This window comes from Mchenga conophoros, linkage group LG7 (assembly GCF_057382185.1).
Source record: "Mchenga conophoros isolate Kocher_MC1m ecotype Shallow Benthic linkage group LG7, M_conophoros_male_GT1.1, whole genome shotgun sequence".
In the NCBI taxonomy this organism is placed as follows: Eukaryota; Metazoa; Chordata; class Actinopteri; order Cichliformes; family Cichlidae; genus Mchenga; species Mchenga conophoros.
In genome coordinates this window covers 58171330-58199325 of record NC_140532.1, presented here as the reverse complement: position 1 = coordinate 58199325, position 27996 = coordinate 58171330, and the positions used below count along the sequence as shown (strand labels likewise).

Here is a 27996-nt window from a genome sequence, read left to right as displayed (position 1 = left end):
TTTAACACAATAATTAACCACTATGTCAAACTTTGTTCTACTTCACAAGGTGCAGTCCAAATCTGGTTGTCTCCCATGTGCTTGCCCTTATCAACGTAAAACGTATGATATATGCTATACTCTTTTGAAGGATGACATGGCTTTTGTGTTGTCAGCCTTCAAAACAAACACAGAAAATAATTCAGAAGAGCTGAAAAAAGCTGTGGAGGATGCACTGCTGGACATGAGGACCATACTGTGAAAACAAAGACATGAATAAAGTGGTGGCTTTTCACTTTTGTTGAATGCAACATTTGCTTGACCAACACTGTTGGTCAAGCAAATGTTTATGCTGGTAAAAAGAAATGATCAGTTGTAGTCAATTGTAATCACTAATGAGAAGTTTATACAAGTTTGTACAACTTATTAAAAGATTTAAGTGAGTTATATATTTGAACCTGTATACATTTGATGCCAAGTGTTAGAGAAAATCTAAAATGAATTCAAACTTGTCCAGGCAATTCTGTTTTTGAAGTCAATTTGACGCCTATTTTTGTGTTAAAAAAGAAGTACAGGTGGCTAAAAAGATATTTAATTATTGTGAAGCGAAAAGGTCTCCATCCATTCTGTTTTAAGGCTCATATATATGACCATAATGTCAAGGCTTAATAGCAAGTACAATGTGTCCAACTAAGTACCTAATTAAAAAAACAAACTGAAATGTATGATTTTACACAGAATATTTGAAAAAACTGTCCAGGAGATTTTCTATGATAAAATATGCAATTTGTCTGTCAACACAGAAGAACTGATGGCATGTGGAAGGTCCCCACACTTTTACCTTTTTCCACAACTCAGAGGATATCACCAGGCCGATCAGCTCTCTAGAGATTTTTTTGTTTTGTCTCTGTAATTCGTGGTTTTGTATTTTGGTATTTTAATTCTGAGCCTTCAGTTGGTTATGGTGTACGGGGGGGGGGGAAAGGGTTTTCCGGTACTATGTAAATTAGGATGTAGATTTCCTGCAGAAGCCTAAATCAAGTCTTAATGTTAGAAGGATATTTAGTGCAGAATTTACTCTTTTTTTTTTTTTCTTTTTTTTTTACTATCTATCCTGCTATTTCAGACCCATGCTGTATTCCAAAGCCAAGTTAACTCAATGTCTGACTGAACGTGTGGTAGTTATGACAACAGCAGCAAAAACTCATGTTTGTGTGTGTATTACCATGACAGTTCCAGACCTATAAAATAAAGCATTACAATTACAAAACCAACATGTCTATAATATTGGCTTTTATTGAGGGATCAGTATTCATATCTCCATATAAAGAACAAAGCATGAAAAGTAACAACGGCAAAATGAAGAGGTGAAACCTAAAATGTCATCCATGGCAAGAAATAAAAGTAAAAATACTTAAAACCTTCTTTTATCACATAGCTGGGTTTCTTTTTAAAACAATTTTAATCTTACTATCCTTTAATAACGGTGACAATGCACATACTGTATGTCTTGTGATACATAAATGTCTGTTTTTTAATATAGCCGTTTCCATGATTGATGTTCTAGTTTAATTTCAGTTTAATAATGATTGAAGTTTTGACAATATCTAAGATATTTTGAAGTTTCACATTCACTGCAAAAGGCGTTTTTCTTGCTCCTGCTTTTAGAATTATGTGAATAGCAAACCCTCATATTTCCTTTATTTATTTTAGAGATGCAGCCTGGGAGTATTATGAAAGATGAATCTGGTTTTTCCTCCTGCTTTCATTCAGGCTGTCGTTCACTGATATCTGTAAAGGTCACTATAGATTGTTGAGTTCCAAAAGGGTTTGGTCCAATACCTGGTGCATGTCCAGATTTTCTTCTTTGGCGTGGGCCAGTTTCTCTAGAGTTGGAAACAAAGACACAAGTTACCTTCCAAGTTAATGTTCTGTCTATGATGAATATCTAAAAAATCGAATTGCTCTCAAATGCAAAGTTGTTATGCATAGTCTTTGTGTAAAAGGTAAATGGACTGGTTCTTATATAGCGCTTTTCTACTCTGTCTGAGCACTCAAAGCACTTTGGGTGAATGAATTACTTGTATAATCACACAAGCACTTCTAAGCTTAAGTGCTAAGTATCTAACATTCATACACACTCCGATGGATGCATCGGAGAGCAACATGGGGTTAGTATCTTGCCCAAGGATATTTGGCATGCAGACTGGAGCAGCCTGGGATCAAACCACCGACCTTCTGGTTAGTGGCTGATCCGCTCTGCCACCTGAGCTACAGCCAGTGTGAGTTTTACAATAGAATAGTTGAGTCAAACAGGTGTTCAAGGATCAAATGAAATGAAAGGAAATGCTCCTGATAAATAAATGTTTTAATTTATAGCCTACTATAGTAAAATAAAGCCTGCTGTACAGCCTACAGGTTATATACAGTAGGCTACGGTATGAAATACAGATTGTTCAATATGAAATATAGATTCTTAGAAGCAACTCAGTACATGCAAAAATAGGACTAAAGTAGTCCTACACACATTGAAATAACACACTAATTTAATGAAAAAGATGGCTAGAATTGCTTTGTATGTAATATTGTCTCCTTTTTGAATGACTTCAATATTCTTCCCCTCTGCAATTCTCTACCTTATCATGGTGGAGGGGTTTGTGTGTCCCAGGGACTACAGTGGCTTGCAAAAGTATTCGGCCCCCTTGAACTTTCCCCACATTTTGTCACATTACAGCCACAAACATGAATCAATTTTATTAGAATTCCACGTGAAAGACCAACACAAAGTGGTGTACACGTGAGAAGTGGAACGAAAATCATACATGAGTCCAAACATTTTTTTACAAATAAATAACTGCAAAGTGGGGTATGCGTAATTATTCAGCCCCCTTTGGTATGAGTGCAGTCAGTTGCCCATAGACATTGCCTGATGAGTGCTAATGACTAAATAGAGTGCACCTGTGTGTAATCTAATGTCAGTACAAATACAGCTGCTCTGTGACGGTGTGATGGACCGAGCAGTGAAGGAAACTTAGGCACAGGTTAAAGTCCAAAAAAATGATTTTTTTTTTATTTAACCCAAAAAACATAATTGGTTAACTCATGCAAAAAGACTCAAAATCTTGGGCCCATAAAAGAGGTCAAAATAACAAAACTCTACTCAAAGTTGACAACACAACTGATAACTCAAACAAACTGACCTAACTTAATGAGACAAAGGGAAAACTTTAATAGTGGCTGATCAGCCCACAAAAACAGGAGAAGGGGTAAAACACACAAAACCTAACAAACCAAACATAATGAACTCCAATTCCCCCCCATGGTCCTGAGTTATGGCGTGAACCAATTTGTATTCTTCCTTTAAAGCTCGCTCCGCCCCTTTTCCACCTCTTGGCTCCTTAATCAAGGGACTGGAACAGCTGCAACTAAGGTAACTCAGAAAACAAAAAATGAATCATACATAACAGTGTAAACTAAAATGTGCGCACTTATTTTAGAATGCAGTGTTATGTGGATATGTGAATTAACTCTAAACCAAAACCAGTTATTTATTGTCCTGTAAATTAGGGCTGCTCGATTATGGCAAAAATGATAATCACGATTATTTTCACTGAAATTGAGATCACGATTATTTGACGATATTTATTTAACCCTTTAAGACCTACTATAGAACCAAGTCCACCAGAGCTTATATTATTTTTTTTACATGCTGTAGTGCCATTTGTGGGAGCATTTCAAGTTGCTATACATCAATACAACTGCTATAGCCCATATTTTAATAATATGTATGCATTAAGTGCATAGTAATTACATAAATTGCAAAAAAGTGCAATAAACTACAAAAAAAATTGAAAATCGCTTTTGTTTTGTTTACATATATTTCTACTTGGAGAAATTTAAGAGGCTTATCCCTCAAAACTTTAAATACAATAAAGTTGCAAAAAATAGTTTCCCACCACAGGAAATTTATTTTGAGTGTCTTCATAGTTTTATTTTGGAGATACACCAATTTTTATATACTGCAGGAAAAACAAAAAACAATCCTATGATGCAAATTTGCAAAGAAAACAGCATGTGCATCATTTCACTGTGGGAAGTGATAGGAACGGCAAAGCGTGTTTCTGGAATATTATGTTTTTGTTCCTGCAAGCGCTTTTTATGCAATTTTTGCAAAGCTATATGTGGAACGAAACCGTGACCGAGGACAAGCTGATGGCATCAGATGTAAGTACAACTCCTCCGGTTTCATATGCAAAACAAATTATTGCGCTAGCTTACACGGTTCAGATTCTACAGGGATTTAAAAATAGTTACGCAAAACGGAGCGTGCTGCTCTGACCGGCTTTAAAGGGTTAACAATGACTTTAAAAAAATAATATAAAATAGTGTGCAACACCACTGAAGTTTTTTTTTTTTTTTTTAAACTCTCTTTTCAACCAACGGCAGTCACTCTCCAAATAACTTCTGCTTAGCTTTCCGAGCTTCCCTCGGGTCCTCTTAATCAGCGGTCTCCAACCTTTTTTGCGCCACGGACCAGTTTATGCCCGACAATATTTTCACGGACCGGCCTTTAAGGTGTCGCGGATAAATTAGGGAGGGGCTAATAATCGGCTCAGTCATTTTTAATGATCGTTGAAAGCCCAGATCGTAATCGTGATTAAAATTCGATTAATTGAGCAGCCCTACTGTAAATTAATTCCTATATTTAAAGAAAGAAATGTGAATGCAATGTTACTTATAAGCCTCTACACTAACATGGTGGGTATTACCACTGTGTGGCTGTAAGTGCAGCCATCACAGACGGCCTCAGAGGTTGTCTAAGAGAAAATTGGGAGCAACAAAACCATGAAGTCCAAAGAACACACCCAGACAGGTCAGGGATAAAGTTATTGAGAAATTTAAAGCAGGCTTAGGCTACAAAAAGATTTCCCAAGCCTTGAACATCCCATGGAGCACTGTTCAAGCGATCATTCAGAAATGGAAGGAGTATGGCACAACTGTAAACCTACCAAGACAAGGCCGTCCACCTAAACTCATAGGCCGAACAAGGAGAGCGCTGATTAGAAATGCAGCCAAGAGGCCCATGGTGACTCTGGACGAGCTGCAGAGATCTACAGCTCAGGTGGGGGAATCTGTCCATAGGACAACTATTAGTCGTGCACTGCACAAAGTTGGCCTTTATGGAAGAGTGGCAAGAAGAAAGCCAGAAAACAGAAAACCATAAGAAGTCCCATTTGCAGTTTGCCACAAGCCATGTGGGGGACACAGCAAACATGTGGAAGAAAGTGCTCTGGTCAAAATGGAACTTTTTGGCAAAAATGCAAAACGCTATGTGTGGCGGAAAACTAACACTGCACATCACTCTGAACACACCATCCCCACTGTCAAATATGGTGTGGCAGCATCATGCTCTGGGGGTGCTTCTCTTCAGCAGGGACAGGGAAGCTGGTCAGAGTTGATGGGGAAAATAGATGGAGCCAAATACAGGGCAATCTTGGAAGAAAACCTCTTGGAGTCTACAAAAGACTTGAGACTGGGGTGGAGGTTCACCTTCCAGCAGGACAACGACCCTAAACATAAAGCCAGGGCAACAATGGAATGGTTTAAAACAAAACATATCCATGTGTTAGAACGGCCCAGTCAAAGTCCAGATCTAAATCCAATCGAGAATCTGTGGCAAGATCTGAAAACTGCTGTTCACAAACGCTGTCCATCTAATCTGACTGAGCTGGAGCTGTTTTGCAAAGAAAAATGGGCAAAGATTTCAGTCTCTAGATGTGCAAAGCTGGTAGAGACAGACCCTAAAAGACTGGCAGCTGTAATTGCAGCAAAAGGTGGTTCTACAAAGTATTGACTAAGGGGGCTGAGTAGTTACGCACACTAGGGCTGGGCAATATATCGAGTTTTTTAAAAATATCGATACATTTTTATACGAGATATAAGATGTGACAATATCCTTTATATCGATATAGTCTATGTTATGTTATAATTATACTTGTGGAGCCGCAAGTTTGCCTCTCTTTCGTCCACTTTTGTCTCTACGCAACGTTACTCTGCCTCGCCTCTCTCCTTCACTGAACACAACTCCCCCTCCTCCCCCATCGCTTCACCTGCAGGCAGCGACAAGATGGACACGGCAAATCTCCGTTAACGAGTTACTGCGCATCAACGTGTTAACGACCTAACCACGCTAACGCCATGCAGCCCAAAATCCTTTCATTTTTTCAAAAGTTGACAGCGCGCCTTATGTATGAATTCTGGTTGTGCTTGATGACCGCGAACCGATTTATGTGGTACACGGCGCTCAGCAATCTGTCAAAAAAATGTTTGAGTACGACTTTAGTAAGCTACGGAGCTGCACTGCTTGATGACTTGTCGGACCATTACGGCTACCGAGGAGCCTCGCGGAGTAATACGTACTGTGTTTCAACGTAATATTACCGTACTTTGTGTGTATAAGGACCATAAATGGCACCTGTTCAGAGTCATGGTTACGAAGCGGATTTCAAACTCCAGGCTGTCAGTCACGCGGTAGAACTTGGGAATAGAGCAGCTGTGAAATCTGTCTCTTTGTTATTATGCTCAGCATCTTTTAGTTTACATTTTGACTGCACAATTGTGAGCTTTTTGTTATGCACAAAAACAACATTGCTTTAGTTTATTTATGGAGCATATTAATTAATAAATGCTCATAATTTATTTTTGAGTAATTCTTTCATGTACATCTATGCTGTATGTTAATAAAAGTGCCTGTGTGACATCTGGGAAACAGCTTTAACTAAGAACTCTCTTTTTGCTCTTACTTTATGGCTTAAAAAAATTATCGAGATATATATCTTATATCGCCATCCAGCTAAAAAAATATCAAGATATGAATTTTGGGTCATATCGCCCAGCCCTAACGCCAGTGTTGGGTAAGTTACTTTAAAATAGTAACTTAGTTACATTACTAGTTACTTCTCTCAAAAGTAACTCAGTTACTTCAAGTTACTCGTTACTTTCAAAGTAACTAGTTACTAGGGAAAGTAACTTTGGTTTTACTCAGAATTCTCTTGTTAATGTGTTGCTTCCATAACTTTGCCAGTCTTCTAGCTTGCTTACTTGCCACAAGTGCACTGTGCCACCTACCAGTAGAAAGGAAAAGATAATGTGCATATTTCCACGAGAGAAATCCCACGCCTGGACCGTCATTGACTGTTGCCATGATTCAGAGTCATGTGCGCCTTTTACATCCAACACAAAAACTGCAGTCGTGGTGCTTTTGATTGTACTCAGAACTCGGAAATTCTGCCTTCTGAATAGGAAGATGTAGGCAACACCAGACTGCAGATGAGCTGCATACAGGGCTGGACTGGGACAGAAAATCAGCCCGGGCACTTTGACTAGTGTCATATCTTTGACCACCATTATAGGAAAAATCTTAAAGCCTTTGAATGAAAACAAACACTGTTGTGACAGTGATGTACACTGTTTTGATGGTATATATGTATCAATCTATCAATCGTTTGTTGTAAGATTCAGATAATTATTTTTTAAAAGCGAGACATTTTAAATGAGAATAAGAAAGAAAAGTATTTCCTTGTGCCCACCTCTCCCTGTTAATGCCCTACATGGACCCCTGGCAACACTTTGCTAGATCTGCACCTGCACAGTTACCAGCTGTCAGCTACCTAAAAAAGGATCCTGGGGTTATTTGTCTCTCAGAAACTGTTCATAACTTCCCTTCAACTCATTCATGTCACCTAAAAGGTAAACCTGTTTCTCCATCACAGCTCTGATGATCCAGTTTCAACATTATGCACTCCACACTGTATATAAATGCCACTTGTTTTGCACATATTCAACTCTGTATATCTTATATATTTTATTATTATTATTATTATTATTTTTTTTTTTTTTTTACTATTTAATTTGTAAAAATGTGTATACACACACACACACACACACACACACACACACACACACACACACACACACACGTAGGAAAATATTTAGTATACACATCCAGAAATGCATACACTATTATATATTGTACATATATTTATTAGTTTCAGGTTGGCCATTCTTGTATTTTGCTCGTTTGTGTTGTTGTGTTTGCACATCTCTGTTGCTTGTGGGGCTCGCACACAAGAATTTCACTCGCATGTGCTGTGCCAGTGTGCCTGCACATGTGATGTGACAATAAAAAGTGATTTGATTTGATTTGATTTGAGTAAGGACATCTCCTGGTTTCATCTTCATGTTTCCCTCTCACCAGATAACCAAACCGACATCATGACCAGCAGCTTTACAGCTGTGGCTCCAGCAAACATCAGCTGATACTAGAAATTAATATTAAATAAATTCTAACAACAGCTGATCAAGCTTAAATGTGCTGCTGTTGTTTAGCGCGACATCCGCTGGTTTCCTCTTTCGGCGCAAAGTGAGCGATAAACAAACAAGAGAGCCGATCAGCTGATCATTGATCAGTTTCATGATTGAAGTAGAAACGGGAGAGGGAGGGGGGAGAATGAGAGGAGAAGAGGCAGCTGTGCAGCGTAAAGACAGAATAACTGCAGCTTTGTGCCTTTTCCATTGTAACTGAATTACGGGACAAACTGTTTCTTTTCACCTCAATAAGAAACGCGTAATATTTTCTCTGAATACCAGACGGGACGGTTGGCAACTCTAATAACTTCTGAACAAAATAAAGTTCAACATCATTAACTTCATAGCACCACCCAGCTGTATAGAAACTCCGTCATGCTAGCTAGCACGCAGTACGGAAAAAGTCAGAATAACGAAAATAAACTCCACCTAAACTTGGTTCATATCTGACCCAGAGAGACTGCAGGTCATAACTTCTTACCTGAAGTTCAGTTCACACTTGGACCAGCGGCCGCCTCAGGTCTCTTTTCCTTCTGCGTCCCTTTCCATCCTCCACCTGCTGGCCTCCAACACTTGCTAATGTTACTGAATCTGTGGAAGCTCCGCGATAGCCACCACACGAAGTAACGAGTAACGACCCTATCTAAATCCCAGTAACGAGTAACGCGTTCCTGATTTTGGCATAATAACTAGTTACCGTGCTCGTTACCACAATAATAACGTAGTTACTGTAACGCGTTACTTAATAATGCGTTAGTCCCAACAGTGCCTAACGCACACACCCCACTTTGCAGTTATTTATTTGTAAAAAATGTTTGGAATCATGTATGATTTTCGTTACACTTCTCATGTACACTACTTTGTATTGGTCTTTCACATGGAATTCCAATAAAATTGATTCATGTTTGTGGCTGTAATGTGACAAAATGTGGAAAAGTTCAAGGGGGCCAAATACTTTTGCAAGCCACTGTATGTTGTCTGGGGGCTTTTACCCCCTGGTAGGGACTCTCATGGCTCTTTGTCTGGTCCCTGACCAGACAAAGAGCAATTCAGAAGATGGCTCAGAGTAAAGCTGCTGCTCCTCCACATTGAAAGGAGCCAGTTGAGGTGGTTCGGGCATCTGATAAGGATGCCTCCTGGGTGAGGTGTTCTGGGCATGTCCCACCGGGAGGAGGCCCTGGGGCAGCCCCAGGACACACTGGAGAGATTATACCTCTCGGCTGGCCTAGGAACTCCTTGGTGTTCCCCCGGATAAGCTGGAGGTGGTCGCCGGGGAGAGGGAGCCCCCATGAACCGGCCTAGATAAGCGGAAGATGGATGGATGCAATATTCTTGATCATTACCAAAGCTTTATTAACTTACACAGTCTCGATTTTCAGCTTTCCTTTCTGGCTTAAAAAAGCATTTAATTTAATTCAGTTTATTTATATAGTGCCAAATCACAACAACAATCTCTATATGCTGTTAAAGACCCTACAATCATACACAAAACCCCAACAATCATATGACCTCCCATGAGCAAGCACTTGGCAACAGTGGGAAGGAAAAACTCATTATAATTATTGATGAAGTTTCTGAAGTGCAGGTAGGCCAGTTCAGCACCCAGACTTTTCGACTACAACGCTATGCTTTTGTAATAGATGTAGTATTGCACTGGTTTAGCATTCTCTTGCTAAAATATGCAAGGCCGTCCCTAAAAACGACATTGTTTGGATGGGACCACATGGTGGGCTAAACTCTGTATTTATGCTGTATACAATATTGTACGATAGATACAACAGTGATGGTGCATTTTCAGGTGTACCGCTGCCAGTTCCATAGACAACAATAATACCCTGATACAGTCAGAAATGTATGTTTGAATTGAGCCATGATAACAAGTCAGATGGTCCCTTTTCTTTAGTCCAGAGGACACAGCGTCCATGTTTTCCAAAAAAGAATTCACAAATTTGATATGTCTGACTATAGAACACTTTTCCACTTTACCTCAGTCCATTTTAAATGGCCTTTGGTGCACAGAAGATGATGAAGTTTCTTTGCATGGTAGAGTTTTAACATACATCTGATGGTACAGTGAACTGTGTTCACAGGCAGTGATTTCTGGAAGTATTTCTTAGTGCAATTCAGTGATTTCCACAACAGAATCACATCCGCTTTTAATGCCATGCCACCTTAAAGCTCAAAGACCACTGTAATCCAATACTGATTGATGGCGGCACATGGCGGAAAAAGCATGGCAGCGATGGAGAATGAGAAGGGCGAAAGCGGATCGTTGAATGAAACGGATGAACCAGAATTGGTTTGTAAAAATGCTGCAACTTCAGTGGTGTGGAACTGGTTTAGCTTTCGTCCGTCAGATACACAACAAAGCACTATTTTTGGTAGAGTATGCTAGTGGGCCGTCGTTATTACTGTGTTTTTTGGAAAATACGGCACACTTAAAATCAATCCTTTGATTTTTCTGAAAATCGACAGTGCCCCTTATAATCCCGTGTGCCTTATGTATGAATTCTGGTTGTGTTTACTGACCTGGAAACGATTTTATGTGGTACACGGCGCTCGAAAATCTGTCAAATGTTTTAGTACGACTTTAATAAGCTACAAACTCGCACCGCTTGATGGATTGTCGGAGCATTACGGCTATCGTAGGCAGGAGGCTCGCGGAATGATACGTACTGTGCTTCAACATAATATTACCGTATTGTGTGTATAACCTCTTTTTAAGTTTTGTGGATATTATACATGGTTATGCTGAGGATATGTTGGCCAATTTCCACTGGAAATGCCTTTTGGTTAAACTGTCAGCAAGGAATTTGCATTTGCACTGTTACATTTTTATATAGCTTTAATCCACATAAAAAACAGCTGCTTGTTTAAGTGAAAATACATTGGGGGGTTTTTCCACTAATAAAGTTGTGGAGTTGTAAAGTATTTTGTCTAGTGTCAATTATATCGTCAGTTATATTGTTATCGCAAATTTTCAAATGTATATCATGATAAATATTTTTGGTCATATCGCCCTGCTCTAATTCCAATTCCATTATCGATGGAGTAATGGAGCAATCAATACCCTACAACACCGGGCAGAAAACGTTCTATCTAAGCCAGAAGGGAAAAAGAAGAACACACACATATAAAGAAAGCTCTTAAAACACATGTGGTTATCCTAATTGGGCTTTCATCAAATCAGCAAAGATGCACAGAAAAGAATGTCAGACACCAACTAGGGAGAATCAGAAACACAAATGGAACATCCCCTATGTAGCCGGTTTGGGAGTTTTGTCTTTGGGATGAACCAGTTTTTGTCGGAGTGTATGCCTGGATCTGAAGGACACTGGGATGTTATGCTTGGAGAAGACTCTCCTGAGTTTCTCTGATAAACCCTATATGCTGTACAGTGCAGCGAGGAATGCTCAGACCTCTACATTGGAGAGGCACAATATAGAAGAGCCACCTTGGACTGAGAAGACAGATTGTTTGAAAGAGGAGTGAAAGAAGCCATCTTTGTCCACTGTGAATGGCAATCTTTGAACAGAGGTGGTGGCTTACAACACCAACTGTCTGCCATCTATAATCCAGCCTCTCGGCTCACTGGCTCCACTTTGAGAGTCACCACCATCTCTAAGCAGCATATCAAAGACATTACATCCATACAAATTAATTATATGCTGCGTGATCAAATATTTGTGCATGTTGGAGGTATTTCCCCTGTTGTGATCAGTATTGCTAAAAAAGTTATTACGCATATTACACAGAACACTTTTCTTAAAAGTAATGCAGTACCTTGCTTAATTACACCCAGGAGAAAGACATGATATACTACTCATTACTTTCATGTTACTCTGGGTTCAGCATTTACTCAACTTCAATGTCACTCTGGTTTCTTGGCCAGCTTAGCCTTAGCATGCTGTTTGTGAAGGTGCTTGCAAAGAGCCAAACTTGTGTTAACAGTATAAGTTTTTGTCCCTGAGCAGTCTCCACTTTACAATTGTATTCCCATCCTTTCTTCTATAAAAAACAGTCCATATGCTGTAAACTACATCACTATTTTCCTCTGACACACAAACTGAAATCAGTTGATCATAGCAAGAGTGCAAGAAACGATAAGCAGGACTGATAGGGCAGGCAGGCAGACGAATTGGACAACTGTGAACAGGTTCTTTACACATCCTGTCACATCATAACTTCCTTTTCTCCATCATATCAGCCAGCTCACATACTCCTGCCTTTCTTTCATTCTCACTGCTTCCTAACATGCTTTTCCCCTCTCTTCTTCTTCTCATTACAGGGGTGGCTGTAGCTCAGGGGGTAAAGCAGGTCATCTGCTGATCTGAAGGTTGGTGGTTTGAACTCTGGCTCTCCCAGCCTGCATGCCAAATATTCTTGGGCAAGATACAGATGCATCCATTGATAGAAATGCCCCATCCATAGAAAGCACTTGAAAGCATAGAAAACAGAAAGTGCTTGGGTGAATGTGGTGTGTGAACGAATGTGAACGCATCATTCAATCAGAGCTCCCTGACCTGCTGTCCATCTACACCAAGCGGTGCAAGTCCAAAGCTAGGAAGATTATGATGGACCTCTCCCATCCCAACAATGGACTCTTCTCACTGTTGAGGTCTGGGAAGCGCTTCCGCTCCCTTAAGGCCAAAACAGAGAGAATGAAGAGGAGCTTCTTCCCCCAGGCTATTCGGGGCCTGAACCAGGTGTAGGACTGGACTCTCCCAAACACGTCACTATAAGACTGGACTCTCACACACGTCACCACACGCACCACCACACATTTCCTATAATCCTATAATTCCTATAATTTATAATCCTTATCTTTATAATCTCTTCTGCTATTTGCACATTCTTTACTGTAAATTCCTAAGTTAATTTGTAAATTTTTGTAGTAAATTGTAAATATTGTAAAACTTTTCTTCTGTCATTTAATGGTCGGGCATTGTACAGCTACAAGCATTTCACCCCCATGTCATACTGTGTATGGTTGTGTGTGTGTGACAAATAAAATTTGAATTTGAATTTGTGTTGTTTAAAGCACTTCGAATGCTCCGGGAGAGTAGAAAAGTTCTATCAATCACATTACATTTAGCATTTACAAATTCCACCAGCAAACCGTTGGCCAAGTGCAGAGGAAGCAGTCAGTGTTAATGAGGACTGATGATCCACATATTTGATTTGGCCAAGGTTTTATGATGTATGCCCTTCCTGATGGAACCATCCCCATTTAGTGCTTGGGAGAAGCACTAGGAATTCACTGATGTGGCCATCCCATGACTGGGTAAAATACACACACAATTACGAACTGACAAACTGACGAATTACGAGAGTGACAAGGAAAACTGAGAGAAAGTTGTGAAGTGAAGACAGCTTTATTACAGGGGAAAGACAAAACAGAATTGCTTAACTAATATTTTGCTAAAGAGAAGACAGCAACATAGTAGCTCAACCTTCTTCTTTAAAAAAGACCAGTCCTGTGAAATAGCTTACTCTTTTACCACACAGTAGCACTGTGGAGTGGAGAAAAAGAACAGCAAACAGGCAGTAGAGTTCAGACAGGAAAGAGGGGCAGCGAAGAAGTAAGACAACTTCTACAGTGTAGTCATATCGTTGAGGGCCAGGTCCAGCTCCTCACTGAGAGCCTTGCCCTTCAGCTTCTGAGCATATACTTCATCTAAAGGAGGACATTGAGACACGGAAACAATTAATCACATAGAGAGACAGAGATCGGATAGAGGTAGGAAGACAGGAAAAAGAAAAGAAAATAGTTTAAACTGTAAATCTTCATACCGATTCACAAGTGTTAATGCCATCACATCAGCTTGTTACTTCAGCTCACCAAGACAACAGACAGCCAAACCTGAGCTTAGTCAAGCAAATGCCAACATCCCTGACTTTGATTAGTAAGGAAAAGATACAAATTGAACAAATAACTGGAATTATTGGTTGGTACAATTTAGCCTTGATACCACAGACACCAGGATAAGTATCAATGTAAGCACTTCAAACCAAGTTCAAACTATTTTCATTCAACAACTGTTATGAAAATAATTAATGAATTCACATATCAGAACTACAACCACAAAACACCATGTTAAAAGTCTACATCATTCAACAACAATGTTTTCACTGTTGTGTTTATGTACAAAGACAAATATTGACAAACACACTGTTATCTGTTTCTAGATCCACAAAGATGTGTGGATATGTTTTTCTATCACTATTAGGGTAAGAGAAATCTTAGGAAACCGTCAAACCGATATCTGAATGTTTAGGTGTGGGTGCATACCACCATGAATGGCATAAAGGCAAAAATGCCCAAAAGAAAAAAAATTAATTAATATAGCAGCAACATCAAGTTTTACAACTAGTCATTTTGCTAGCTAACTACCTTCATTGTGGCATATTGTGCTATGAAAAAGTATTTGTTTGTTTGGTCTGAAACATGTAAGTGTGTGAAAGATGCAAGAAACAAAGTCAACCTGGGTAAATACCTGGGTGTGATGATATCTGTGTATTCTTTTTCTCCCTTTTGCGTTACACATTTCACTGTTTTTCCTTTTGCTACCTAGCCTGACCTGTCTCCCCAATGTGATGTTTGTTTATTGTATGTACGGTCCGCAAGGTCTGTCATCTCGGTTGTGGGCAACCGCAACTAACAAATAAACGCTATCTCATCATCTAAAGATAAAATATTCAGCTTTTAAATGATGATTTAAATTATTAAGGGAAAGAAAGATTATTAAACCTACAAAAGAGGAGTAGGGCCACTGAAAAGAGAAAAAACAGTGGGGACATCTCCAAAATTCAGATTAAACTCAGAATTCTGAGAAATAAAGTGTATTGTTTCTACAATAAAGTATTGTATATGTTTGCCTAAATAGGGCTTTTAGTCCCTAAAACTAGGAAAGAACTATATATGAAGTCCATTTCTATTAAGGTGTCATAAAATAAAAAATATTCTTGCTTTTTGTCTTAGTGGCATTTCTCATAGTTGCTGTATTACTATAAATGTTGTAGGTAAGAACATGCAGAATGACGGCCAAGTGCATTAACTCTAAGTATTAAAATTAAGCAATTAAAATTAAGCAAAGACACCATAACTGGATTAGAGGAATTTGGTCCTTCCACTTATCATTGGCTTTATTCAGGAAATTGTAACTGCAGAGAACAGCTGTCCAACAAAGTGCCAGTTCAGTTACAACACCCCATAAGTGAAACTGTGTGTGATTTTAATGTTCACTGAGGGACACTGAGCAGACATGTTAGTGGAAGTACTGGCAGAGATAAGAGGTGTGTGTGGACTACCTTCTAAATCATCAATGGTCTTCTCCAGCTTGGCCACAGACCTCTCAGCAAACTCTGCACGGGTCTCAGCCTGGAATCCAAACCACAGCAAAGCATCAGCTTACTCCATAAATCATAAGTATACAACAAAAATAATAATAATAAAACTAGACTGGAAAAACTTTACCTCCTTCAGTTTGTCAGTAAGAACTTTTATTTCTTCTTCATATTTGTCCTCCTTTTGAGAGTACTGAAATATAAACAAATAACATACAAACTTTCACAAAGTGTGTTTAAACAACATTTCCATTTCATGAGTGCAGTTGGCCTGAGTACCTTATGTAAGTATTTTCCATCTGTTTTCCCAGGCTTTATCTCTAACTTTTAACCATGTGGATAAAATTATAGCTGATTCTAATTTTCAGTGGTGTGTTTCAATCAAAAAGATGCTGGAAATGTGGAAACCTATTTAGTTTAACCTTAAATTTAAAACTAAAAATGGAAATGGACACAAATCAAATAATTATCATCATGACAATTTCCATCATGTCATTTAAGTTAATTTTGCTGTATGCCGCTGAACTTGAAACAAAGTTTCATTTATTTATGGACTGTTTATGTGTCTGTATCCTCATAGCAAATTATAAATGCGTTTTGTTGAATGGATATAGGGTTTCTATTGATGTCTTTAGATTTGTTTGAGGTGAGGCCGAGTGACTGGTCCCTCTTTTTTACAGGTTATATTTTTACAGGTATTTTACAGTATTTTTACGGGTTATATTTCATATATATACAATCTGACTGGCCACTCTTCAGGCTAAATACCCCTCAGCTCCTACTGTACCTTTTCAGCCTGTGCTTCCAGTGACTTCAAGTTGTTGGTGACATTTTTCAGCTCTTCCTCAAGGTCACCTGATTTACTGACCAATGTAAGAAAGATGAAAAGCAAAAGAAGAGAAAGTAGTGACTTGAAAGGTAGAATAGCAGAAGAGACTAAACTCAGACATTGACTAATAAAAGACTACATGACTTATAACAAAAACCGCCAGGCTCTTGGTTAGAATCTGTTTTTGGAGGGAGCGTGCATGGTCTTTGATCAGTTTCTTCCAGGTATTCCTTCCACAGCTCAAAGACATGCACGTTAGCTTAACTGGTGAATCTAAATTGGTCGCAAGCATGGATGCAATGTATATAAAGTCCCTAACTGCGTAGAATAAAGAAAGAGAAATTTAAAAATATAAAAAATCTACTTTTTAATGTGCCTATAAACCTACTAACAGACAGATACCAATAATGTCTTCATCCGTCTCTCAGTGCTTTGTCTTTATTACCCAATGAGTGACAAGGCCATAAGGCTACTGTCTCTACTAACAAATATTTTAATTCAATAAAATAAATGTATTTTTTCATTTTAAAACACTTGACTAATTTCCTTAAAGAAATATTAATAGATGACAAACAATACACTGATGTGAGGGAACACAATTCAGTGTTATTTATATAATTGTGTTTATTTTTATTCTGAAATATAAAAAAAAAATACTTTAAGTACCACTGTATAGATGGATGGATGGATTCTTGCTGGTCTTATTAATTTTAAAGAAAAAAAGTAGAATATCAGCAGTACTTAAGTGCAGTATAAGAGGGAAATGTAGAAAACATAGATGGAAAAGTAAAGAGGCTGCAGGTCAAAGGAGCACAAGACAGCAGGTCACAATTAGACCTCAGTGGTGTTCATACAGTAAGTACCTCTTCTTCTGAGCACATCATGGACTTGAAATTTTGGTCCATTAGTTTGAGCTCCTCCTCCAGCTCCCTCATTCTCCTGCACGAGTTAGTCCAAAATGTTTGGGGGTGAGGAGGATTGGTGGTTGCCAAAGAGACAGTGGTTGTGCAAACATGCATTCATTCACAAAAACACAGAAAGAAAGAACAACACACAGCCAGAGAGGTATACTATGTAGGCAGGACTATCTTTGCATTAGCTGGCTCTACGGCTCTAAAATCCCAATCTAACAGGTTTGTGTACATTACATAATCCCACAGTTAAAAATCTGAATTATTCTAAGAAAACAGGGTGCTTAAACTGATATTAATTTAAAGCTCTGACTATGACCTCCTCTGGATGAGGTTTAAGTATACAGCATAAGCTGCCATGATGATGTAGCCAGGTTAAAAAAAGAGCCAGCTTAATAAGCCTGCAGCCATTACGTTTGCTTCATAGTACAACCTCACGTCTCTGTGTCATTAGTTTTATGTCCTACTTGATGACAGCACACAATAACACTTTGCATTTGTGATGAAATTGTTAAGTAAGCATTCAAGTCGTGCATCACAAGAAAATTAAACAATTACAATAATATTTGTAATTTAGATCACTTATAGAGCTAAAATTCCAAAATAAGTTAAATCTTCACAAATAATTGCAAATCATGGCTTTGCAATTTAAGCAGAGATAAAAACAGAATAAGTAGATTAAACAGCAGTGATCATTAGTCGCAGTTGTTAAGAGAATTCTTATGACATGCAACACTTAGAGATCCCACTACTATTTAATCTAGACATACGGGTATGAATTATATTATTTAAAACAACAAATGAGCAAGATTATTTTGTGATGGTAGGAGTCACATGATCTCTACCATGACAACATGTATGTATGTAAGTGACACTTGCTAGTGTTTTTGGAGTGCAGGTATTGACTTACGCCTCAGCTACTTCAGCACGCTCCTCTGAGCGCTCCAATTCACCCTCCAGGATCACCAGTTTGCGTGCAACCTGCAGATATTCACACACTTAAGTCATCCCAAATAACATAACAAGTCTGTTAACTCATTTTGCTTAGTAAAGATATTGTATTTATGTGAACTTCTGGTATTTATCTTTGTTGACCCTATTACTGACCAATTATATACTGTGAGTCTGCACTATGTTCAGTCAAGTCATTATAGTGCTGTAAAAAAGTATTTGCTCATCTTCCTTCAAATGCATACAAACCAACATCCCATTCTTAATACATAGGGTTTAATATAATGTCAGTAAGCCTTTGGGGTAGATGTAGCTCACATGGCAGAGCAGGTCATCTGCTAATTGGAAGGTTGGTGGTTCAATCCCTCCAGTCTGCATGCCAAATATCCTTTGGCGTACTCAATAATTTAAGAATGTGTGTGCATGTTAGATAGAAAGCACTTACATAGAAAGAAGTGCTTGTATGAATGGGTGAACAAGGCAAGTTGTGTAAAACACTGGATCACTGAATTAGAACTTGGAAATCATTTTATCTTCATACATGCTCAATCATCCAGGTAAGGAATTCCTAAAAAGTTGACTCTGTTCATCTGGACGTTGCGTTTCAGTGGAAGAAACGTTTCGTCACTCATCCAAGTGACTTCTTCAGTCTCAGCTAACTGCAGGTTTCCCCAACCTTAGCTTTGCAAGATTACTGAAAAAAGCACCACTGAATGAACAGTGGGCTGTTAGGTCAGTTCCTTGATCTTTTGACAAAACTTTTTGTCAACTTTTTGCCATATAATCATTTTTCTTTTTTAAGGTAACCTACTGAGAACCTACTTAGAATTTGTGTAGAGTATTAGTTGTTGTTGTTTTTTCTCCAACTGGGACATCATGCAATAACCATGAAAAAAACAGCAATACAACACCTCTTCATATTTGCGGTCAGCCTCCTCAGCGATGTGTTTGGCTTCCTTCAGCTGCATCTCCTGGATCTCCATTTTCTCTTCATCTTTTGATGCTCTGTTCTCTATGACTTTCATTCCTCTGAATAACAGGAAATGTGACGGAATAAGCAGTGTATACAGCAGTGGAATTTATATTTTTTATATATATATATATATATATATATATATATATATATATATATATATATATATATATATATACATATACATATATATATATATATATATATATATAGAGAGAGAGAGAGAGAGAGAGAGAGAGAGAGAGATTGTGTGTGTCTGTGTAATTTTTTTGTCTCTGTATTAAATATGCCACTCTCCATGCTCTCAATTGTCCCCATGGGAATAGATAGAGTAACTGTCAGATGTACAGTAACTACACTAAAGTCATGAAAGACTATGACAGAGCTGAATCATGGTTCAAAATGTAATGCTGATAGTCATAGTAAATACAATACTGGGTTGTATAGTACAGGATTGGATAGCTGAAAACTCAAATTAAAGTGAAGAAGTGCCTTATAAAAAAGGCTGGATGTATTTGCCATGTCCCACGCTTAAAAGAGTAACAGTAATAGTTTAACAAAAACAACTGTACCTTCAATAACACACTAGCATTCATAAAGAGGAGCATAAAGAATAGCAAACAGCATCTTAACTCTACAGACAGAGAGTTCAAATTTTAGATGGATGGACATGAAGCTCATCACCTCTCACTCTCATCTGCAGCTTTCTCAGCCTCCTCCAGCTTCTGCAAAGCAGTAGCCAGTCTCTCCTGAGCTCTATCCAACTCCTCCTCAACCAACTGGATACGTCTGTTTAAGGATGCCACTTCTGCCTCAGCCTGCGGGGACACACACACACAATTATTTTTTGTCTTTTTTGTGTTCCCCCCCCCTGTTCTTCTCTCCTGGCTCCAAGTAGTCATTAATTTGCACATCTAGACTGAATCCACACGTCTATTATCTTGAGGGTAAAAGAAAAAAAAAGTTGTTTTTGATTGCTAAGCGGAGTCCTAAGATATGTTCCTTACAGTTTGTTTGTTTTTTCTAATTGGGTTACTATTAAAAGAAACAAGGATGTGATATTTGACCAAAAAAAATGCAGGACTTTTTAAATGACATTAAATGAGCAAAGACGGTGGTAGAAGCATATAAAGTCAACAATGTTTTGAAGCTTTTTTTTAAGTCGCCGAAAGAGTTTCAAGATGGCTACCGAGTGGCAAGACTTTCATTTAATGTTTTATTTTAGAATATAATGCCATTAAATTGCTTTAATTCTTTTATTTGTCAGTTATTTTTTATAGTTATATTTCCTCTTTTACAAACAAAGGGGAAACAGCCGTTCATTGACGACTGCAGTTTCCGGTGTAGCGGTCTTAAGACGGTGTTTCTGAGTATTACCCTTTCCCTGGCCTGCCTCTCCATGTCAGCTTCTTCCCGCAGCAGCTCTGCTTGTTCTTCGGCCTCATGCGTCGCTTGCTGCAGTGTCTGTATTTTCCGTCTGACAGAGTCTATGGACGTCAAAGTCGCCATGCTGCGAATATTCAACTTCGAGCTTTTCGCAGGCGTCACGGCGTTGCCTTGGCAACTGTAAGTCGGAATCAATGCAAGAGTTTTCTGGTTACTGTTTCAAAATAAAAGTTGGCGTTCCAGGTGAAGTCGGAAGTCACTCTTTTCAAATGGAACGCCCGCTTAACTCGGATTTCCAACTCGGGCTTCCATCTTCGAGTTAAGAATTGAAGATGGAGGTTTTGCACATAAACATTAGCAACACTGTAAAAATGGTAATATATACATGTTCTATAAATAGAGAGTTGAACAGGCTCTACCAATGAATGTGCTCCATAGTGGTTTTAAAATAAATAAATAAATAAATAAGCAGTTTTGTTTTGCTACTGAACCATCTACCTTGCAGGAACAAAATAAATCCTGTTTTTCCAGGCTTCTCAGAGTTCACTAGCCTCATCCTCAGAGGTAAATGGAACACAACTTAGCAATGACACAAGTTATTTGGACAGATAATTTTTCTAATATTCCTTCATAGGTAATAAAGTAAGATTTTAGATAGATTATAGATTATAATAATGCATATTTTTATATAACAGTATACTCGATTAGGTTCATTTTTCACCCTTATGCTAACAGTACAGCAATACAACATGGAATATGACTGCTCATATTTTTTTGCACAGCTCCAGATAATGTAAGTAAGAAATTGGCTACAGTGTCAATAAGAAGGACAATTTGTAAAGGCACTAATGATGGTAAAAAGTCAAACTTTTCAAATTATTTATTTCAAATTATTTTCAAAGTACATATATATGCACAACATAAATGTGTTTGAGAATAGAACTTGATGTCCCAAGGCAAAGGTATTTATGTTAGAGTGAACATCAGTTACAAGCAGAGGAAGCATAAACAAATGAATGCATTGCTCTGATGCTTTTCCATCTTTGGAAACCTCACAGTGACTCTGCAGACAAGACAAAGTTCCACTCCTTTTAGGACCAATGCATGTGGTCTCACTCTTTCCTGCATTGCTCATTTTGACTCAGAACTTTTAAAGAAAACTAGACCACAAAAATGACTGTGACTCTCATAAAAGGCATTGTGGCCCCATTTTCACTACTAATCCTGTTCCATAAGTCAAACATAATACATCCAACAAAACTATTATAGTTGTAGGAATAGAAAGTTAAATATATACTCATTAAATATAGTAGTAATTCAAGTACCTGTACAGATATTGAAGATTGTTACACCGGTAAGCTCCAAATAGTTAACCATAGTATTAACCACTGCACCACCATGCTGCCCAAAATAAAATCTTGCCTAATAAACTGTTAAGACTTGATAGATTAGTTGTAATTGTCCTCAGTGTGCTAATAATCATTTTTCTCAAGTAGCTGAAAATGAGTTCACTGCAAATGATGATAGTGATTTGGAGGATTCAGCACAAATAGCTTTTACATCATATGAATTGGTGATGATTTTTGGATATGTATAAGTTGATGGAATGTAAAGTTTGACTTACTGTAAAAGTAGCTTGTGCATATTTCAGACATAGTAGAAGCTAAGACTTGCTACTAGTTTTATAGCATTAGTGATGGCCTACATGACCTTAATTTCAGTTACAACCCAGTGCTAAACACCTGAAGTGACTGGATTGAATAGTGACAGAACATTTAAGAATGACAGTACACATAAGGTAACAACCATCACTGTGACCAGACACAGTAAGCTAATGTGATCTCGACAATGTCGCCCTCTAGTAATACTGTCATTTATGCTCACTTACATCTGCTGCCTTTTTTTCAGCTTGCTCCAGCTTCTCCTGGGCATCCTTCAGTGATTCCGAGTATTTGTCGAGCTCATCTTCTACTCCTTTCAGCTTCTTTTGCAGGGCAAGCAACTCCTCTTCAAGCTAAAGCCGAAATATACCAAGACACAAAACACAAAATTATTTTATTTTAGAAGCATTGGGGAAAATTGAACAAAACAAAAAAGAATTTTTATTTTATTTAATTGCTCATAATCGATTTGCCAAAAAACATTCAGTTTACAATAATGTGACAAATGAAAAGAAACCTTGCATTATTTCATTATTTTTGAAATGATTAAGCACCTATCAAAAAATTACAAAAAAATATCTCACTATTTATTTTAGCTTAGTGTTTTTAACCCCAGCAGTAATAGATTTGTATTAAAATATTCTGACAATGTTGAAAATGTAGTTCTTTTGACCTGCAGTGAGAATGTAGAGGCAGCAACAACTCTGCAAATAAATGTACTTGATTAGGCCTAAGTTCATTATTATGCAACAAATTATAACATGAGCTGTATTCAGTAAAAATCCAAATACTCAAAATCTAACTGGCATATGTGAGAAATGTTGCTTTACAACCTCCTGATGATGTTGTATTAGTTATAAAATTCTGATATTAACGTAACAGACATGGATCTTTGAGCATATCCATGCTCCCAAAAGGAACACTGTGTTCACTTATAACAGACAAAAGAAATTCTTTGTTATCCAGTGTCTCAAATATATTTTTACCAAGTTGCTGTGTGCAGTAACAGCATATAAACAGTGACAGTAGCCACCAACCCCAGATGCCTATCAAATCCAACACAAATCTAGTGTCATTTGTAACACTCTATTAATGATCTAGTTAGATGATTGGTGTAAAATCTGTGTGCATATTCTTCAGAGAAGAAAACACTTTTTTCTTAACCCCCAACGGTAAATCTGAATCTAACAACCAGATTCCCTTTTCCAACAGAAGCTTTCAGGACTATAAAAAGCCAGTTGCAAATGACAGTGATGTGGCCTGACAACAGTGTTCCTAGTACAAATGTGCTTTAAATATCTCTTCTGACAGCCTCTCACAGCCATCTAAGGCCTGATACTCACATATAGCATTTGGCAGTCCTATAGTTCCTGTCATAGTGGTAACCAAGACAACGGCCTTGACAGACTCTTAAAAACTGTGACAATTCAAAGGTGAGTTACTTAGATGTAGAAATATAAATGGAAATGTTCATTGGTTCTAGGTAGAGCTGATGGTGATAGCAAGCTGGTATCCCCTGGGAATAATTTCTATGATAGCTGGTGCATAGTTGAATGTTAACAGATTGCTATGTGATCTTGAGAAAATACACAATAGAACTACACCAGAGAGACTATAAGCCATACAGGAATTTCACTGCGTTGTCAGATGTTTCTCAAAACAATAAATTATGAATATTTTCTCATGTGTTCAAGAGTTAGAAAAAGCAGTCAGTTTTGAATAGAAAATAGTGGAATCACATGTAGACTGAGTAAACTGATTTTTTGTGAGCTACTGGCTTACTCGTGTATTCTGAAAGGGAAATAAGAAGCAGAGCATTCAGGTATCAGGCCCCTCTCCTGTGGAACCACCTCTGTACTTTTAAGATTACTTCAGAGTTTCCTTTTTGATAAAGCATATAGTTAGGGATGAATTAGGTGATAGTGAATCATTCTTTAGTTATGCAATAAGTACTTCTTTGCCTCCCATAGTTATTTTTCTCTTCTCCTTTCTTTCTTTCATCCCCCAAAAGCTCATGGAAGATGGCAGAACCTGAGTTTGGTTCTGCTGGAGATTTCTTTCTGTTTAAAAGGAGTTTTTCCTTCCCACTCTCAATTGTTTGGTAATAAGGGATTGTCTGATTGCTGGGGTTTGGTTTTCAATACACCAACAATCTATGTCCACTGTGAACGACCATCCTTGAACAGAGGTGGTGGCTTGTGACACCCACTGTCTGTCACCTATAATCCAGTTTTTCCCTTCCCAGGTGCCTTAACGCCCACTCACATCTTGTGTCAGTTGATCTTAACTGGGACCACAGAATGGGATCTTAAATATTGGTGGTGGTGCTTAAATACTGGTGTGGTATATTATTTTGGTTTTAAACATTCTGTAGTCTAAAAATGTTTTGTACAATGTACATAGAGAACATAATCATGTTATCCAACAAACATTCCTTTTCAGACATTTAAAATGAACAGTATTCTGATTCTTATGAAATTATAGCAGGTTGCAGGTACATAAGTCAGTTTTCAAATTTTAAGATGAAAATCAATTGATATATTTATTGTTTAGACATAATTTTGACATAGATGGGTCAGATCTAAATCTGGCTGATAGCATAATTCATAATCATAATTGTTGATGTGTATATCGCTTCAACGTTGCAGCTGTTGATTTCCAGAAAGCCAGACTGCTTTTGGTGCATTTCAGTCACTTTCAGTTCAGTCCTTGTAAATGACCATTTTCAATGACTTTTCTTTGTTGTTGTTGTTTTTAAGCCACTTATGACTAAGTGTTCCGTCTACACATAACAGACAACTTATCAAAGAACCAGTTTACATGTATATCTTTAGGAACTTTGCTACTAGCAGGCTGTCAGAAAAACATCATCTGTTCTCCTTGCTTTAATTGAATCTACAAAAGAAGAAGAAGAAGAAAGAAATAGAATGGACACTGATGGGCCTTAATGCTCTGTCACTGAAGCTTGACAGTTAAATTCCAGTTTGGTGTTAAAGCTATGCCTTAAATATTACTACTGCAAACACTTCTGATACACTGTGCTAACTTATGCCATAATTTGATGTGCCCTTCTCAAGAAAAAATAACTATTTCATTCAGTTCATTTCAGCACAACAGTCTCAAAGATATCAATGGAAAGTTGTCAGGTATGGAAAAGTGTGGTAGGAAAAAGTCATGAGCAAGAGGTATGACTTCAATCTCAAGAAGATTTTCAAGAAAAGTTGACTCAAGAACTTGGGAGAGCATCAGAAGCGTTTAACTTGGGATAAAGAGGGGGGAAATGGACTTTTGCTTAATGGTCCAAAGTTCTCTTTTTCAGATGCAAATAAATGTTGCATTGAGAGTAGAGAGGCACATAACCCAAGGTCTTAAAGTCTAGTGCGAAGTTGCGATTGTAATGATTGGTCCACTTTGTTGTAGTCCAGAGTCAACTCAGAAGTCCACCAGGAGATTTTAGAAAACCTTGTGCTTCTATCTGTTGGCAAGCATTACGAAAATACTGATTTCCTTATTAACACATGTCCACAATGCCAAAACTCCTACAAGATGGTTTGCTGTCCATGTTATTATAGTACTGAAATAGCTGCCAACCAACCTGACCTGAACCTCATAAACAATTTGTGGGGTATTGTCAACAGGAAGAGATGAGTAACACAAAAGCTAAAAACACAGACAAGCTAAAGGCCACCATCAAATCTATCAAAGCTGATTGCCTCTATGTACTGCACTCATACAGTAACTTGTTGTGAAGAAGTCCCAACCAGGAACATACATTTCAGAAGCTGAATGTTTCTGTATTGATTTAAAATAATACTCTAATAATTTGATGCTGGATTTCTGATTTTCCTAAACCTTAATCATCAGATTAAAAATTAAAAAAAAGTCTGAAACATATCAAAGTATTTCACTATACTTTTTTGAACAAAAAAAGAGAGACATTTTGTATTTGCTTTTGTAGTTACTTGTCATGTTTAGTTTTGTAGTTATATATAAATACATTTAACTGCATATCATATTATATAATCGTCTTTTCAAACCTGAGAGATTGATCTTGTCACTGACTGAGCTGAACTGTATATGATCAGGTTAAATTACAGAACAAGCAGCTTTTGTCAGTGATATCCGATATAAGCAGAGACCCTTTAAAAGTATCCATCACGGAATAATTTTAGCATATAAGAAATACTCTCACTTTGGAAATTTAAAATGCATTTTGGTTATAATATTTGTGCACTTTTCCCCGATTTTAAATAAACATAAAGTATACCTATGTAAATATCAAGTTTCAAGTGAAAATAAAGATAATACAGGATATACTTTAACTATCTCTACATTTGGAAAATTATTGTGTCACAGCAGCCGAAACATTAAACAGAACCTATATCAAATTGAAATACAAGAGCTCAATAAAATAAATACAATACTGGAAAACAAAATCACTCAAAAAAGTAAAAGAAAAGAAAGGGGAGCACAACTAAATAGAAAAAAAGTGAAATAAAAGAGCAAAAAGTGTCTTAGACTCGTTTTTTTATGGACAGTGCCAAACATTGACGTTAAATGCCAAAACATAAAGCCACAAGCAAAGAATATCCTGAATGAGAAGTGTCAGCAGTATACATCAAACAGTGATAATAAAAATCAACTTTAGCAGCCAAAAGCTACAGTACATTTTACATATTGAATTATGTATGTGCGGTGCGGGTAAATGATAACAGGACGATATCAACATCAACTGGTATGGAGGTGCATTTCACGTCAGACCTTTCGCCCATTTACAACTTAGTCGGGTTTTGCTTTTCAGCACTTCTTCTAAATTATTTTATATAGTTCTGTGTGTATTTTAAGGTATTTATTTCATAACTTTTCCTTCATTATGTTTACGTTGAAACGTTTAAACGTGTTCAACGAGTTGCCTGTGTGGTGCAGCGTAGCTCCTTCCTTTACCTGTTTGCATTTGTCCTCTGCTCCTTTTTTGTCTATTTCAGACTGTTCTGCCCGGTCTATAGCGTTCTCCTTATCCAGCTTCAGCATCTGCATTTTCTTCTTGATGGCCTCCATGTTTCTTCAGTGTCTGTGAGCTAAACAGAAAGAGAACTGCACCCAGCTTTCGGGACAGACACAGGCAACGGTCCGTGACAGGAGAACAGGAGGGTCTCTGTGAAGCTGTTCAAGAGAGCAAGAGAGGATGGCATGACAGCAGTACGAGCCCACGCACTCCTCTTTTTCTCCCACTTTGGATCCGTACGATTCGTTGACCATGTTTAGGCACTGAAAGCTGTGCAGGCTGTCTGACGTGTGTGTTCAGTATGTGAGAATAAATCAAGACTATCCCCGACCACTGGGACATCAGCAAAGGTAACAGAGCAAATCACTGATCTAAAACGTTTAGAGATGAAAAAAGTAGTACCAATCCGAAAATTACCAATTAAAATATTAAAGGCGTTGAATTAAAACAAAAACAAAAAAAAAAAAACCCACAACTGACTGGGTCATATGTGAAGATGTACATACTGAAAACATAAAAATCCAAAATTGAAAGTTAAAACACAAAGAGAGAAAGTCTATACCGCGTAAACAGAAGGACACAGTTAT

General features: G+C 37.8%; 2 protein-coding genes across 6 annotated transcripts in view; one reads left to right on the top strand and one right to left on the bottom strand.

Moving 5' to 3' along the window:
- The window catches only part of LOC146571296 (carnitine O-acetyltransferase-like), a 32052-nt gene extending 30761 nt beyond the window's left edge, over positions 1–1291 (top strand). The window contains exon 14 of the mRNA XM_085280447.1: positions 50–1291. Within this exon, the coding sequence (XP_085136573.1) occupies positions 50–241 (192 nt within the window). The 3' untranslated portion in view covers positions 242–1291. The remainder of the gene's footprint in view (positions 1–49) is intronic.
- tpm2 (tropomyosin 2 (beta)) lies at positions 1258–27618 on the bottom strand. 5 transcript variants are annotated; one of them, XM_085280445.1, is made up of 9 exons: positions 27349–27618; positions 22632–22757; positions 20042–20175; positions 19296–19413; positions 18344–18414; positions 17386–17461; positions 15824–15886; positions 15658–15727; positions 1258–1865 (listed from the first exon to the last, which is right to left on the bottom strand). In XM_085280445.1, the coding sequence occupies exons 1-9, from the start codon at positions 27460–27462 to the stop codon at positions 1783–1785; spliced, it is 855 nt and encodes a 284-aa protein (XP_085136571.1). In that variant the 5' UTR covers positions 27463–27618; the 3' UTR covers positions 1258–1782. The 5 variants fall into 5 exon arrangements, with proteins under 5 accessions (XP_085136571.1, XP_085136569.1, XP_085136572.1 ...); XM_085280443.1 differs by lacking the exon at positions 17386–17461 and adding an exon at positions 16481–16556 and having other exon boundaries at positions 27349–27613; XM_085280444.1 differs by lacking the exon at positions 1258–1865 and adding an exon at positions 13703–14023 and having other exon boundaries at positions 27349–27617.
- Between the last annotated feature and the right edge of the window lie 378 nt (positions 27619–27996).

What these genes read in the sequence shown, in the direction of transcription:
- tpm2 (XM_085280445.1), bottom strand. Translation starts at nt 27,462, where the DNA reads ATGGAGGCCATCAAGAAGAAAATGCAGATGCTGAAGCTGGATAAGGAG. An exon ending in CTGACCGCAAATATGAAGAG is followed by an intron (nt 18,415 to 19,295) that starts GTGTTGTATTGC and finishes GAATATCTGCAG; the next exon opens with GTTGCACGCAAACTGGTGAT. An exon ending in TGATGTGCTCAGAAGAAGAG is followed by an intron (nt 15,887 to 17,385) that starts GTACTTACTGTA and finishes TTTATATTTCAG; the next exon opens with TACTCTCAAAAGGAGGACAA.